This window comes from Hyperolius riggenbachi, chromosome 3 (assembly GCF_040937935.1).
Source record: "Hyperolius riggenbachi isolate aHypRig1 chromosome 3, aHypRig1.pri, whole genome shotgun sequence".
In the NCBI taxonomy this organism is placed as follows: Eukaryota; Metazoa; Chordata; class Amphibia; order Anura; family Hyperoliidae; genus Hyperolius; species Hyperolius riggenbachi.
The window spans coordinates 310623387-310638840 of record NC_090648.1 but is presented as its reverse complement, the minus strand read 5'-3'; the positions used below and the strand labels follow the sequence as shown (position 1 = coordinate 310638840).

The 15454-nt window shown below is 46.2% G+C and overlaps 1 protein-coding gene across 2 annotated transcripts in view; it reads left to right on the top strand.

Annotated features, from left to right (window-relative positions):
• Positions 1-2447: 2447 nt before the first annotated feature.
• The window catches only part of TBC1D15 (TBC1 domain family member 15), a 138810-nt gene continuing 125803 nt past the window's right edge, over positions 2448-15454 (top strand). For both annotated transcript variants that reach the window (XM_068276671.1, XM_068276670.1), the window contains exon 1: positions 2448-2536. In XM_068276671.1, coding sequence (XP_068132772.1) covers positions 2513-2536 — 24 coding nt within the window. In that variant the 5' untranslated portion in view covers positions 2448-2512. The remainder of the gene's footprint in view (positions 2537-15454) is intronic.

The window sequence follows — 15454 nt, the reverse complement described above, 5'->3', positions numbered from 1 at the left end:
TGTATGGATTTCCTATGGGCCTGAAAACCCTCAACCTGTCTTTCTTTCTTTTCTATATTTATGCTGATTGCTTATGGGGTGGCCACTACTTTACTGTAATTTATTGTATACTATATTATCATTGTACAAACCAAGAGCTAACTCTAAAGGGGACTCAGTAGGAAACCTCATAGGAAACAGTTCTCCAATCACAGTACCCTCTACAGCAGGAGTGCCTACACTTTTTCGGCTCGCGAGCTACTTTAAAATTTGCCGGGTCCAGGAGATCTACAAACATTTAGGTAGCTAGGTATAGGGGCCTTCAGTATAGGTAGAAAGGTATAGGTGCCTTAAGTATAGATAGCTAGGTATAGGGGCCTTCAGTATAGGTAGATAGGTATAGGTGCCTGAAGTATAGATAGCTAGGTATAGGGGCCTTCAGTATAGGAAGCCAGGTATAGTGTAGTTAGGTGTGGGTGTTTCCAGAGCCGGCCTTAGAGTATGCGGGGCCTGGGGCGAGTGTCATATGCGGGGCCTAGAGGCATAAGTGAAGGCCATGTACCGTACCACCACAGTCATGGGCTTGTCCACCTCTAAAGCAGTATGCCTTGTTATTGTTTAAAAACTTGTTAAAGGCCCTTAAGCCAACCAATACAGGAACAATTACAATACGTAATGTAATAAAACTGTACTGATCCCTCGCTCCCCAGCCAGCCTCTACCTATCCCTAGCTCCCATGAAACCTAGCACCAAACCCCAGCCAGTCTGGAAGCTCCAGCCTGAGCCCCCTCTAGCTCCAGTCCATGTTTGACTGACCTAAATGCCCCTGGGGCCCTTAGGCTGAGGCTCTTGCACGTTATCTTAATCTGACATTTGGCAAGCTTCATGTCAGTGCAGAAATTCATTACAAAAAGGCAAACGGCATAGTACAGTAAAGCATGCTGAAGACAAAAACCTAAGCAATAAAAGGGGGGTGGTGCAAAATATAAGGTGTGTAAAACAAAATAGGAAGAACTGAGTATTTGTAAATGACACACTGCTCAGAACACAAACAGCTAGACTTCTGTAGACCTTTCCTTCACCACCACCAAAATGAGCATGGTATGGCGGGCATGACATGCGGGGCCCTCTTCCTGTGCGGGGCCTGGGGCGATCGCCCCACTTGCCACCCCCAAAGGCCGCCTCTGGTGCCTTCAGTACAGATAGCTAGGTGTAGGTGCCTTCAGTATAGTTAGCCAGGTATAGTGTAGTTAGGTGTAGGTGCCTTCATTATAGTTAGCCAAGTATAGTGTAGTTAGGTGTAGGTGCCTTAATTATAGTTAGCCAAGTATTAATGCAACCAAGCCGCAGCGGAGAACGTGATGATCATTGAGTACCAATGCAGGCACAGGATAGCTGCAGGGGGCTGGGAGAAACCCCAGGTAAGCATACCTTCTAACATTTTGAGATGAGAAAGAGGGACACTTAAGCCACGCCCCTGTCACACCCCTGATCATGCCCCCATCACACCCCTAGTCATGCATACTATAAAGATTTCATGAGTAAAATATGTTGTTCTATAATTCAAACCACACTGGTCCTTTCTATCCTGGTACATTTTCCTTCATATTAAAGGGGAACTGAAGAGAGAGGTATATGGAGGCTGTCATGTTTATTTCCTTTTAGACAATACCAGTTGCCTGGCAGCCCTGCTGATCCTCTGCCTCTAATACTATTAGCCATAGCCCCTGAACAAGCATGCAGCAGATCAGGTGTTTCAGTGGTTCAGACTTATAAGTCTGATCTGACAAGACTAGCTGCATGCTTGTTTCTGGTTTTAATCGGATACTACTGCAGAGAAATAGACCAGCAGGGCTTCCAGGCAACTGGTATTGATTAAAAGGAAATAAACATGACAGCCTCCATATACCTCTCTCTTCAGTTCCCCTTTAACATTTTAAAATTAGTACTATATCAATGTAAAGCATGGGAATAAAGTTTAGGGTCAGAGAAATATATATATTTACATAGAAAGAGGGACAAAGTCCTGAAAGAGGGACAAAGTCCTGAAAGAGGGACAAAGGAGGAGGAAAGAGGGACACAGCTCCCAAAGAGGGACTGTCACTCCAAAAAAGGACAGTTGGGAGCTATGGTGGGGGGCGCTGTATGATGGGGGCGCTGTATGATGGGAGGCGCTACCTCGTGTGGCAGGTAAGTTAAACTTTTTTTAAACTTAATATTTCAGGTACCCTTTTAGTATAGAAGGCTAAATAGAGGGACATTAGTTGGAAGCGGAACAACAGAATGGATGCCGTGATCCCCTCATCACCTAATAATGTGGGGCAACAGATTGACCTAACAGCTGAGCTGAGTGAAGAATTCTATGAATGGTAAAACGATCATCTAACATGCTTCTCAGTGACGTCTTGTGACACATCATGTGACATTCGGAGACCTCCAGGCTGGTGCGCTTGCGCGGTAGCCGGGCTGTTCTGCGCGTGTTGTGCTGGGGCACGTGAAGTGTGCGACGTCATCATAAACACTCGTAGGCAACATGGCGGCGCCTGTCACCGGAAAGGTAACGGAAATAGAAAGTTGGGGGTCACCCGGTAGTCCCGGAGGCCCGAACTGTGCTGCGTGCACGCCGTGTTCTATGACTTGTTTACACGGCTGGGCAGTAATGCACGTGTCGTCACACAGCGAATTAATATGTCAATATTCTGTGTTATAGCGTGTTTGTATGCACTGCTTCTGTTCCCGTAGCTGTTGCCGCGGTGATTCGCGCTGTATGATGGGGCGCCGGGCAGACAGCGGTCCCCCGCCTCGGAACCCGCCAGCGTGTCAGCTGCCTCCTGACGCTCCTGTGACGCGGCCCGCTCAACCCACAGCTGTGTCCTGCCGCTGCCTCCCGTCACCCATCTCTGCTGCCTGTCTCGTGCTTCTCCAGGGTGGGATCTCTGACACTCCTGCACCTGACGTGTAAAGGTGGAAGCAGAGAGGGGGGCGCTACCTCGCATGGCAGGACAGAGCTCTACTGTCACTATCTGTATAGTTCTGTAACTGGCACAAACACACCTATCTATTCTTGTTCAAGAGCAACTGCAGTCACAGTAAAATAATGAATACAATTGGATATGTATTTTATGTTTACAATATTCACTTATACATTATGTAGTCAGTTGTTGCCTACTGTAAAATTGAACCTCTCCGTGATATACTTTCTGAAATTTATCACAGGTGGCAACATATTCAGTACTGGCAGATATCTGCGGAATGTTCGTTTGAGTGTTCTATAGATATCTGGCCTCCCAGAATGTTTAGGGGGGGGGGGGGGGTGGTTCTGCATAATTAACAGCTTAGACCAAAGGGCTGGTTCACACACGTTTGGGGAGCTTTTTAGCACTGTGCTGTGACACCTTTATCTCTATAGGCTCATTCTCTATGCTTAGCTTGCGACTTGCTTAAACCATAAACGTGCGATATGCACTCATCCTTGTAGATGGGAGGGGGGGCTATGTACCGATACACAGCAATATATATGGGCAGCACGGTGGCGTAGTGGTTAGCTCTCTCGCCTTGCAGCGCTGGGTCCCTGGATGGAATCCCAGCCAGGGCACTATCTGCAAAGAGTTTGTATGTTCTCTCCGTGTCTGCGTGGGTTTCCTCCGGGCACTCCGGTTTCCTCCCACATTCCAAAAACATACAGATAAGTTAATTGGCTCCCACTAAAAAATTGGCCCTAGACTACATTACATACACTACATAATACAGACATATGGCAATGGTAGGGATTAGATTGTGAGCTCCTTTGAGGGACAGTTAGTGACAAAATATATATATACTCTCTGTACAGCGCTGCGTAATATGTCGGCGCTATATAAATACTAAATAATAATAATAATAATATAGGTTTAGGAAGTATTTCTGATTCTGAAACCCAGGGGGTTTCAAAATAAAAAAAAATGGGGAATTTTAAATAAATTACTAAATTCTATTATATATTGTTACAGTTCCTCTTTCAGGTCAGTGAGACTCTGACAGAGATGAGCAAATCATTTGACTTTCCTGTATACTTTGGATCTAGTATTACCAGAGCTAGCAGAGGCAGACCTTTTGAAGTAGCTGATCAAATCTGGATGGCAAAATAAACCTGTAGTCTCCCAAAGTAAAAAAATAAATAAATATATATATATATATATATATATATATATATATATATATATATATATATATATATATATATATACTGTACTTTGTTAGATAGAGCAAAGCCTGTAGATAGTTTAGAGCGGTGATGGCTAACCTTGGCACTCTGGCTGTGGTGGAACTACAAGTCCCATGAGGCATTGCAATACTCTGACAGCTCTAAAGGTGGCCATACATGGTACAATTTTTCAATTAGATAATTTAGTTCGATTAATCCGTTAGATCGAATATAAAGATTTTTCCAGCATGTCCGATCATTTTTCCCAAAAAAACGGGATAATCGTTCAAATTTCTTGATCGAAAAAAAAAATATTTTCAACTTTCATTCAATTCGATCATTTAGATCGAATAAACAGAAAAATCGAACATTTTTATTGTACCGTGTATGGCCAGCATTAGCATAACTCGGGAGGCAGAGGCATGATTGGATTTGTAGTTTTGTCACAGCTGGAGTGCCAAGGTTAGCCATCACTGGTCTAGAGGATTCCCATGTTCACCTCTACACCACCGCTACTGGTCGGCACCCTCTGGGAGTTCATGCCATGCTCCCCTTTGTTAATGAGCATGGATGTACTGTGCCTGTACAGTAGCCGCTTGTGGATAAGCAGCTTCGGCTCTCTGCACTGGTATTGCCATACTTGCCCAGATGCTGTGCAGCTGCGCAACTGCGCTTGCTCACTAGGGGAGTGTGATCACAACTATCTGACAAGCCCTTGTCAGATATGTTCAGTGGGTCCATGCGCAGTAACAGTGGGGTCGAGAAAGAGATGGGAAGCCTTTTAACTAAGCCTTGGTAAGTAACTTTCTTTTCTTTAGGGAACTACAAGTTTACTTTAACCGATTCTGGGCCATGATAATTTAAATCTATGCTGTGTTTAGGACCTGTTATCCTTGCCAGGGTGTAGATTTCAATGACCATTCCCCACGGTACTGCTGATCTCTCCTCTCCTATAGCTGACGTCCACTTGCTCTGCTGTTGGTGTGACAGCAGAGCTCAGTGAGCTGGTCAGAAGCCAATTTCATTGGCTCCTGACCCTGTGAATGGCTCACAATGTTATACCAACAGCAGAGCAAGTGGGCTGCAGCAAAGTGAGAGAGACAGGTCAGAGAGAATATGAAGGCTGCCCTACTTATTTCCTTTTAACCCTTTTGGGACAGGCTGCCTAACCCCCCTAAAGGGAACCTGAAGCGAGTAAAATTATTAAAAATAAACACATGACGTAGCTGCAAATGAATATTGCATACTAACTTCACCGTCAGTTCCTCTCAGAAGCTCAACATTTTCTTCTTACAGTGATCCCTTTCAGTTCTGAAAATATTTTGTCAGAACTGAAATATACCAGTTGCTGTCAGTTATATATCAGCAGCTGTCAATTACAACTGAATCTGCAAGGTAATGTCCATGTTCCTCCCTACGTCCTCCAGGACGGCCCTCCTGAGACTGTGTAAGTCTCCCCTCCCAAATCGGAAACACCTGACAAGAATTAAAAACAATTAGTATAAATTCCACCCCCTCACAACCTCCTCCAGTTTTTTGTTTGTTTCCTAGACTTTCCATGGAAGCACCTATGGAGTTGTTCCTGGTGGTAGGGGAGCCTGATGGCACCTACTTGGATTGACCAGGCTTAGGAAGAAGTTTTTCTGGAGGGAGAGCGGTTTGGGTCTGTGCTGGGCGCGACCTGACGTGTGGAGTAAAGGCAGCCATACCTGGATCCACTAGTGGGGTGGTAGAAGCCGGAGCGCTTTTGCCATATCCCGCCGCTCTTCTCCTCGCTGAGCGGCTGGGTGGACGCAGAATTCCTCTTCCACATCTGTGATGCGAGGGCTGGAGGCGGAAGTGACGCACATTGCGTCAGGCAGGAGTTTGGCCGCGTGAATTGAAGAGGGGCTGTCTTCGGCGGCGCCTGTCGGCATTTCACTTCCGTCTTCTTGGAGGTTGACACGCGGAGGGCAAGCTCCAGCATCCGCGTTATACACGCAGCGGTCCACCCAGCGCGCATACACACTGCACGGAGGCAGTGAATCTCTGCAGGGGCCTTGCAGCAGCCATCAGAGCCCGCTCCAGAGACACAGCTAACACCTTCGGCTGTCACTGGGGAGACAGGACAGCAGCCGGTAAGGTGTTAGAGCTATGATAACTTGTTTATAAGTTTATATGGCATACTCGGTAGCTAAGGATCCCTGGTGGGTTTTTCCTTTCTGTTTTAGTTTTCAGAAACCACAGCAGTATCCTGGCAAGTCCAATAAGTGTACTAAATGTGGTGGCAGGCTACCTGAGGGGTCTTCCAAGACTTTATGTATAGAATGTTTCAATAAATCAAAGTCTCATGCACCTAGGCCCGAGAGCACTACTATTGCTTTATTAGATTTAATGAAATCTATGAAACAGGAGCTAGCGACTACCTTTTCAGCGTTTAGAGCAGCTCTACCTCCTTGTCCACTACAGGTGGTCCCCTTACCGCAGTCATCATCAGCCTTGCCGCCAGTTCCCACTCAGCCGGCTCAGCCTGTAGTGATTACTTCTCAGGCTCAGATTCCGCAGACTGGGTCTTCTCCCATGGACCAGCCTGCACCTACTCCTGTATTGCCGGGTATCCCCCAGGGTAAGTGGGGGGCTTCTCATGTAGGGGAGGATTCCTCACCGTTATCCCCGGGGGATGTGTCTGAGGGGTCTGATGAGGGTGAACTACCGGAGTCAGATGATTCAGGGAATCAGGGTGAGGCGAGGGTACCAAGATACCTGTTCAACGCGGAGGATACTTCAGAACTGCTTAAAGCAGTTTATGATTCTGAGCAGATTGAAGAGCCTAGATCAGCTTCTACTCCTCAGGATGATATTTATAGAGGATTGGAGGATCGGGGAGGCCGAGTGTTCCCTGTCCACAGGGCTATCAAGAGTGTTATTGCCGCCCAGTGGAAGGATCCGGAGGGGAGGCTGTTTGTCCCAAGATCTTTCAAACGCCGATTTCTTTTCAATATTGAGGAGCATGATTCATTATTTAAATGCCCTAGATTGGTTGCTCCTCTCTCTCAATGCTCTAAGGATACAGATCTATCCTTTGAGGATATGGGAGCCTTAAAAGATCCTATGGATAGAAAGGCAGAGGCCCTTCTTAAGAGAGCATGGGATTCAACATCCTTTTCCTTTAAACCAGCCATTTCCTCAGTATGTGTAGCCCGCAATCTTGATAAGTGGATTCGGGGGCTTCAGAGTCGGCTAGAGGAGGGTACTCCTCATGCAAGGATTTTAGAAAGCTTACCTGTAATAATCAAGTCGATTGCTTTCTTGGCAGATGCGGCTACTGAGTCTCTCAGGGCCGCCGCTAAGACGGCGGCACTGATCAATTCGGCTCGACGAGCCGTTTGGCTAATCACATGGGAAGGAGATGTTATTTCCAAACAGAAGCTTTGTGGAATGTCTTTTCAGGGTAACCTTTTGTTTGGAAAGGATTTAGACTCGGTATTGGAGAGATCATCCAATAAATCCAGGAAGTTTCCGGAAAAAAAGAAGAGAGGGAAACAGCCCTTTCAGAATAAAAAGACCTGTTTCAGGCAAGAGCAGCAGGGTAGAGGACAGAAACAGAGTAAGAGGTGGTCCTACAATGCGGGCAGAGGTAGACCTTTCCTCTTCAATAGATCCCAGCCAGCCTCTGCTGCTACGAAGCCCTCTAAATGACGGGCGGATTCCGGTGGGAGGAAGACTTCGCTACTTTGCGCCAGCTTGGCGAGAAGTGACGAAGAACGAGTTTATTCTGAACTTAATCCAACAAGGATACAAGATGGAGTTCAGATCTCCTCCTCCCTCCCGGTTTTCGGTCACATCATCCCCCAGAGATCACATCAGGGCGGGGCTTTAATGGACTCAGTTTCCTCGCTTCTCCAGAAGGTTATTTGTCCGGTTCCGGTCTCGGAACAGGGGAAGGGCTTTTACTCGAGTATTTCTGATTCAGAAACACTCGGGAAGGTTTCGAATGATCTTAAATTTGAAACCTTTGAACCCTTACATTGTGGAGAAGAAGTTCAGGATGGAGAGCATTGCCTCCGTTCGCAACCTCATGTCTCCGGGGGCTTTTCTAGCATCAGTGGATCTGGAGGATGCTTACCTCCACATTCCGATCCACCCTCTTTTTCAGAAGTATTTAAGGTTCGCGGTTCGGACAGGGGAGTCGATATGCCATTTTTAATATCAGGCTCTGCCGTTCGGAATATCGTCGGCCCCGAGGATCTTTACGAAGGTTGTGGCGGAGGTAATGTTTTTTCTGCATCTCCACAATGTAAGGGTTCTCCCCTACTTGGACGACTTTCTGTTTATGGCTGAGACTCGAGAAGCCTTGCAGGGGGTGCTAGGTTTTTCTCTTCAACTTTTGAACAGACTAGGATGGATCGTGAGCTCGGAGAAGTCTCACTTGACCCCGGTTCAAAGTCTGATTTTTTTAGGTCTCAGGTGGGACACGACGGTCAGACGTGTCTTCCTGCCAGACCAGAAGATAGACAGATTAGTGTCAGAGGTGCAGGGGATCAGAGAGAATCCTCATGTATCCCTGCGGAAGTTGGTATCATGCCTGGGGCTGATGTCCTCAGCCATTCCGGCGGTAGAGTGGGCACAGGCCCATTCTCGAAGTCTCCAGAATTGGGTGTTGTCAACTTGGGACAGAGATCACCGTTCTCTGGACACGAGAGTGTTAGTACCGGAGGAAGTGGTGGTAGCCCTTCACTGGTGGAGTCAGAGATCCAACCTGAATCAGGGCCGCAAGTGGGTTCAGGAATTTCCGTTGAAATTATACACGGACGCCAGTGCCTGGGGCTGGGGAGCCCACTGCCTGGGCCACCAGGCCCAGGGGACATGGGACCAACAGATCGCCCGGAGATCTTCGAATTACAGAGAGCTCAGGGCGATTCTGCTGGCCTTACAGGCTCTACTCCCGATAATCTCCAACTCAGAGGTACTGGTATTCTCTGACAATTTCGTCTCAGTGTGTTATGTCAGGAAGCAGGGAGGCACGAGGGTACCAGACCTCCAGCACCTGACATCTCTCATCATGGCATGGTCAGAGGCCAATCTGGAATCCCTGTCAGCAGTCCACATTCGGGGAGTTCACAACAGACGAGCAGACTCTCTAAGCAGACAGCTAGTAGAGGAGTCGGAGTGGGAACTCAATCCAGAAACTTTTCTGGAGATTACGGAACGCTGGCGGTTTCCAGTTCTCGATTTGTTCGCAAATCCAGAGAACGCAAAAGTGGAAGATTTTTGTACCCTGGATCCTTCTGCTTCAATGAGCAGATTGGACGCCCTGTCGATACCTTGGCCAGAGGGGTTGCTTTACGCGTTCCCTCCATTCAAGTTGATACCAAGGGTCCTCAGGAAAATTCAATCAGAGGAAGCAGAAGTGATACTAATAGCCCCTTGGTGGCCAAGGAGGGCTTGGTTCCCGCTACTGCAGTCCCTAGCGGTTCAGGGACCTTGGCATCTTCAATACAGAGCGGATCTGCTAACACAGGGCGGCAATCTCCATCCGAATCCAGGATTTTTGAATCTAGCTGCTTGGATCCTGAGGAGCAGATGTTAACAGTTCAGAGGTTTTCTAAGGACGTGGTTAAGACGTTATTAGCCTGTAGAAAACCAGCCACTAGAAGAAAATATAATAAGGTTTGGTACACCTTCTCGGCCTGGAAACATATAAATGTATCCAGGTCAGACAACATTACTTCTGTTCTAGAATTTTTGCAGCAGGGAGTCAGGTTAGGCTTGACCGTCAGTACACTTAGAGCTCAGGTGTCAGCTCTTTCTGTTTTTTTGTCTAAACGGCTATCTGCCGATATTTATGTTAAAAATGTTTTGAGGTCGGTTGAACGGTCACAGCCGATTCCTCAGAAGCTTATTCCTCCGTGGGATCTGTCGTTGGTATTGGATTTCTTAACATCAGACAAATTTGAACCTCTGGATTCAGTGCCTTTGAAGTTTCTTACGCTTAAAGTTGTTTTCCTAGTGGCCATTACCTCGGCTCGCAGGATAGGGGATATACAGGCATTATCGATAAAGGACCCATACATGATAATTCATGCCGATAAGATTGTCTTCAGACTAGATCCCTCTTATTTACCCAAGGTGTCCACATCCTTTCATAGAACTCAGGATATTGTACTGCCTTCCTTTTTGGCTAGTCCACAGAATGATAAAGAAAGGAGATTGAGCACTCTAGACGTCAGAAGAGCGGTACTGACGTATTTAGAGAGAACCAGAGAGTGGAGAGTTTCCACTAATCTTTTTGTAGCTTTTGGGGGTACTAAGAGGGGGTCTCATGTATCCAAAATGACAGTGTCTAGGTGGATTAGACAGCTAATATCCCTTGCCTATTCAGAGGCTCAGTTACAGGTGCCTGACCACATTACAGCACACTCTACCAGATCCCTTTCATCATCTTGGGCGAAGAGGTCGGGAGCTTCTCTAGAGCAAATATGTCGAGCCGCGACATGGTCCAGCCACTCGACCTTCATCAAGCATTACAGAGTGGAGCTCCTGTCTAGTCAGGACGAGGCCTTTGGACGCAAAGTTCTTCAGGCTGTTATCCCACCCTAAGGTAAATTTCTCGCTAGATCTCAGGAGGGCCGTCCTGGAGGACGTAGGGAGGAAGTGCCAACTGCTTACCTGGTAGCAGTGTTCCGGCGAGTCCTCCAGGACGGCCGTCTAGGTTCCCGGCCCTATTATATATTTGATTTAAAGGATATCCGAACTGAAATGTGACATAATGAGATAGACATGTGTATGTACAGTGCCTAGCACACAAATAACTATGCTGTGTTCCTTTTTTTCTTTCTCTGCCTGAAACAGTTACATATAAGGTATGGAAGTGGCTGACTCAGTCCTGACTCAGACAGGAAGTGACTACAGTGTGACCCTCACTGATAAGAAATTCCAACTATAAAACACTTTCCTAGCAGAAAATGGCTTCTGAGAGCAAGAAAGAGGTAAAAAAGGGGAATTTCTTATCAGTGAGGGTCACACTGTAGTCACTTCCTGTCTGAGTCAGGACTGAGTCAGCCAATTCCATACCTTATATTTAACTCTTTCAGGAAGAGAAAGAAAAAAAGGAACACAGCATAGTTATTTGTGTGCTAGGCACTGTACATACACATGTCTATCTCATTATGTCACATTTCAGTTCGGGTATCCTTTAAGTATGATAGTAGTTCGTGGATTCTTTTCTCTTCTTTAAACTGGAGAAGGTTGTGAGGGGGTGGAATTTATACTAATTGTTTTTAATTCTTGTCAGGCGTTTCCGATTTGGGAGGGGAGACTTACACAGTCTCAGGAGGGCTGTCCTGGAGGACTCGCCGAAACACTGCTACCAGGTAAGCAGCCGGCACTTTCCCTATGTCTCAAGTGGGTGATATTACAATTTAACAGTGTGCTGACCAGGAAGCTGTTATGGGGTAATGGCTATTTTTAAAATGGAGGACGAAGAATTCCATTGATCACAGTGGACAAATGGGATGCAGGAGAGGAGAAAGAGATTGAGAAGTAGACTACACGGGAGGTAAGTATGACCTGTGTATGGTTATTTTGACTTTGTATTTTCAGTTCAGGTTCTCTTTAAACTTGCAGAAGTGCTGCAATTTTAAAGGAAACTAGAGACGGGAAAAGTAAAAAAAAATTTATACATACCTGGGGCTTCCTCCAGCCCCATCCGCCTGGATCGCTCCCGCGCCGACATCCTCCAATGTCTGCAGCTACGAGAACCGGGTGCCAGCACTGCCGTCAGTAGTAGCCAGTCAATACTTTGCATTAAAGGGAACCTTAACTGAAAGGGATATGGTTTGTTTCTTTTTAGGCCTCTTTCACAGTGCAACGTTAAAGTCACACGTTAGAAAATGTTTTAACGTTGACTAACGCACAGCAATATTAAGTCTGTGCTACATTCACAGTACACACGTTGTAGCAATATTTAGAAAGTGCTGCATGCTGTGCGTTTAGCAATAAATCTGCTGTGTTGTGTGTGTTGCAAATGCTCGGTAATGTTTTTTTTTAATGTAACATATGCGCCGTTTTCGTTCCATCCTTGTGCAACGAAAACGGAGCACCAAATGCAGGGCTAAATAATGTACTATAATGTCCTAGTTATAGTCTTTCAGTGCGTTGCATTTGGGGCACGTTATGTGACCTTAACTTCGCATAAAATGCACCGTCCCACTGTGAAAGAGGCCTTAAAGTTACTTGTCCTGCTGATCTCTTTAGCTGCAGTAGTGGCTGAATCACCCACCTGAAACAAGCATGCAGCTTATCCAGTCTGATTTCAGTCAGAGCACCTGATCTGCATGCTTGTTGAGGGGCTAAGGCTTTTGGGGGGGGGGGGGGGTCAGGCAGTCAGATCCCTGCTAGGGCTTAGGTGGGCATGGTGTGCCCAGGTTTTCCCCCTGTATGCAGCAGCCTTTACTCACCTCCCGGGCTCCAGCGATGAGCAGCTGTGGAGCCCTCCGCTCTCGCCGGCATCCCCGCTCGTACTGCCACTCAGTTCCGGGTGGCGGAGTCCCCGACCAGGGCGAAGGGGAGCGCCAGTCGCGGGGGGAACGTAAGCAAGGCCAGTGGAATCTCTTCTTTCCCCCCTACCGCTGCAGCTCTAATGGTGATCACTATGATCCGCCGGCGATCAGAAGTCTAGCGCGAAGGCTTCTGATCATTTAGGGGACAGCTTAACCTCCCCTCTCGGGTGCGCTCGATCGGGAGCGGAAACAGCGGGCAGCATAAGTCCTACCCCGCGTCAGGCTAGAACAGCCACAAGTGCGGCGTAGGATTTCATATCGGCGTTCCCCAAAAGGTTAAACTATACCATTTGCCTGGCAGCCCTGCTGATCTATTTGGCTGCATTAGCATCTGAATTGCACCAGAAACAAACATGCAGCTAATCTTGTCAGATCTGACAATAATGTCAGAAACCGCTTATCTGCTGCATGTTTGTTCAGGATCTATGGCTAAAAGTATTAGAGGCAGGATAGCCAGGTAACTGGTATTGCTTAAAAGGAAATAAATGTCAGATTCCATATCCCTCTCACTTCAGGTTTCCTTTAATGTGTATTACAAGTACAACTTCTAAAATTGCTCAAGCGTTAGCTCCACCCTCTGCAAATGTGACTCTGCGAATGTGACTAAAATAAAAATGTCTTTTTAACTGTCTTTCAGACAGTTGTGACATAAAAAAGTGTATGCGTTTATACAACAAGCACAGCACCGCAGTAGCACTGCCATTTATTTACTTACATTTCAGCATCACTTTCTATTGCCTAATTTAAAACAGGTGTGGATTGTAAACTTTTGTCATCTAATAGTAGACAGTTTGTAGATAATCCAGGTCATGTATGCAGGATCACTTATGCTTTCTAGCAATCTCTGGCCTTTGAAAACCTGTATTAGATTATTAATCCCTATTATTCCCTATTATTATGCCCTATTATTCCTTTGTGTGCACTTATGTGAACCTTAGGTGAAAATACACAGATAAACAATTGTATTTTTCCTCCTATGCCTAACAATGACCTTTTTAGATATCCCACAATTTTATTTACATAAATACATACATACATACATACATACATACATACATACATACATACATACATACATACATACATACATACATACATACATACATACATACATAGTACGTATATACAAAGTAGATTGAATGTTTTATTGTCTCTGCTCAATGGCAGTCTATTAACCACCCTGGCGTTCTATTAAGATCGCCAGGGCGGCTGCGGGAGGGTTTTTTTTAAATAAAAAAAAAAACTATTTCATGCAGCCAACTGAAAGTTGGCTGCATGAAAGCCCACTAGAGGGCGCTCCGGAGGCGTTCTTCTGATCGCCTCCGGCGGCCAGAAGTAACACGGAAGGCCGCAATGAGCGGCCTTCCGTGTTTTGCTTACTTCGTCGCCATGGCGACGAGCGGAGTGACGTCATGGACGTCAGCCGCCTCCGATCCAGCCCTTAGCGCTGGCCGGAACTATTTGTTCCGGCTGCGCAGGGCTCAGGCGGCTGGGGGGACCCTCTTTCGCCGCTGCTAGCGGCGGATCGCCGCAGAGCGGCGGCGATCAGGCAGCACACGCGGCTGGCAAAGTGCCGGCTGCGTGTGCTGCTTTTTATTTCAACAAAATCGGCCCAGCAGGGCCTGAGCGGAAGCCATCGGCGGTGATGGACGAGCTGAGCTCGTCCATACCGCTAAGATGGTTAAGTGTCCCAGAATTAAAAAATACATGAACTATGTACCTTTCTCTATCCCTCCCCTGCCCTCAGAAGTTCTTCCGCAGCGCTGCACAGAGTATATATAATCTTGTCACTAACTGTCCCTCGAAGGAGCTCACAATCTAGTCCCATAACTAAGTCATATGTCTATATTGTGTAGTATATGTACTGTAGTCTAGGGCCAATTTTTAGGGAAGGAGCCAATTAACTTATCTGTATGTTTTGGGAATGTGGGAAGAAACCAGAGTACCCGGAAGAAACCCATGCAGACACAAGGAGAACATACAAACTCCTTGCAGATCGTGCCCTGACTGGGATTCGAACCGGGGGCCCAGTGCTGCAAGGCAAGAGTGCTAAACACTACGCCACCGTGCTGGTTATTGCAAAAGTTAAGAGAAAGAAAGCCCATATGACTAGCACCACTCCTAAGTATAACAAAGTTTATTCAAAATTGTATATATAACTGCAAATACATATGACATATTGGAGTGTCAAAGACATAGATAAAAACAATTAAAACCGACCTAATGGTCGTATGTAGTAGCAGCTGCAAACAATCATGTCCATATAGGTGATGAAAATAAGGTTATGAAACCACCATATATATCACAAGACAATGGCAATATATGCCCGTGCTGGTTATTAATATATTTTGCACTGTACATACACATGTATATCTCATGTCACCTTAGGTACACTTTAACATGTAATTGAACAGGCACTCTTTAGTGAACTGCAGTCTGTTCACTAAAGAGTGCCTTAGGCATAGCAAAGATTTTAATGATCGTGTGTCATTCACAAGCCTGGAAAATTATTTAAATAGTTATTTAAAAGGGTGACTTATACCTTGAAAATTTTTTATATTCTTTGTATTTCGCTAAGATTTTTCCTTTCCTTTAAGTATGTGTTTAAATTGCGTCAGCACTTGTAATTGTCAGTGTTTTTAGACACCAGCTTTACACTTGTAAACATCCATGATCCCGTTTCAGTGTTGCAAAATTCCCTGGCGGAGAGACCATAAGGGCCCATTCACACTAGAGCATTTTGCCGGCAAAA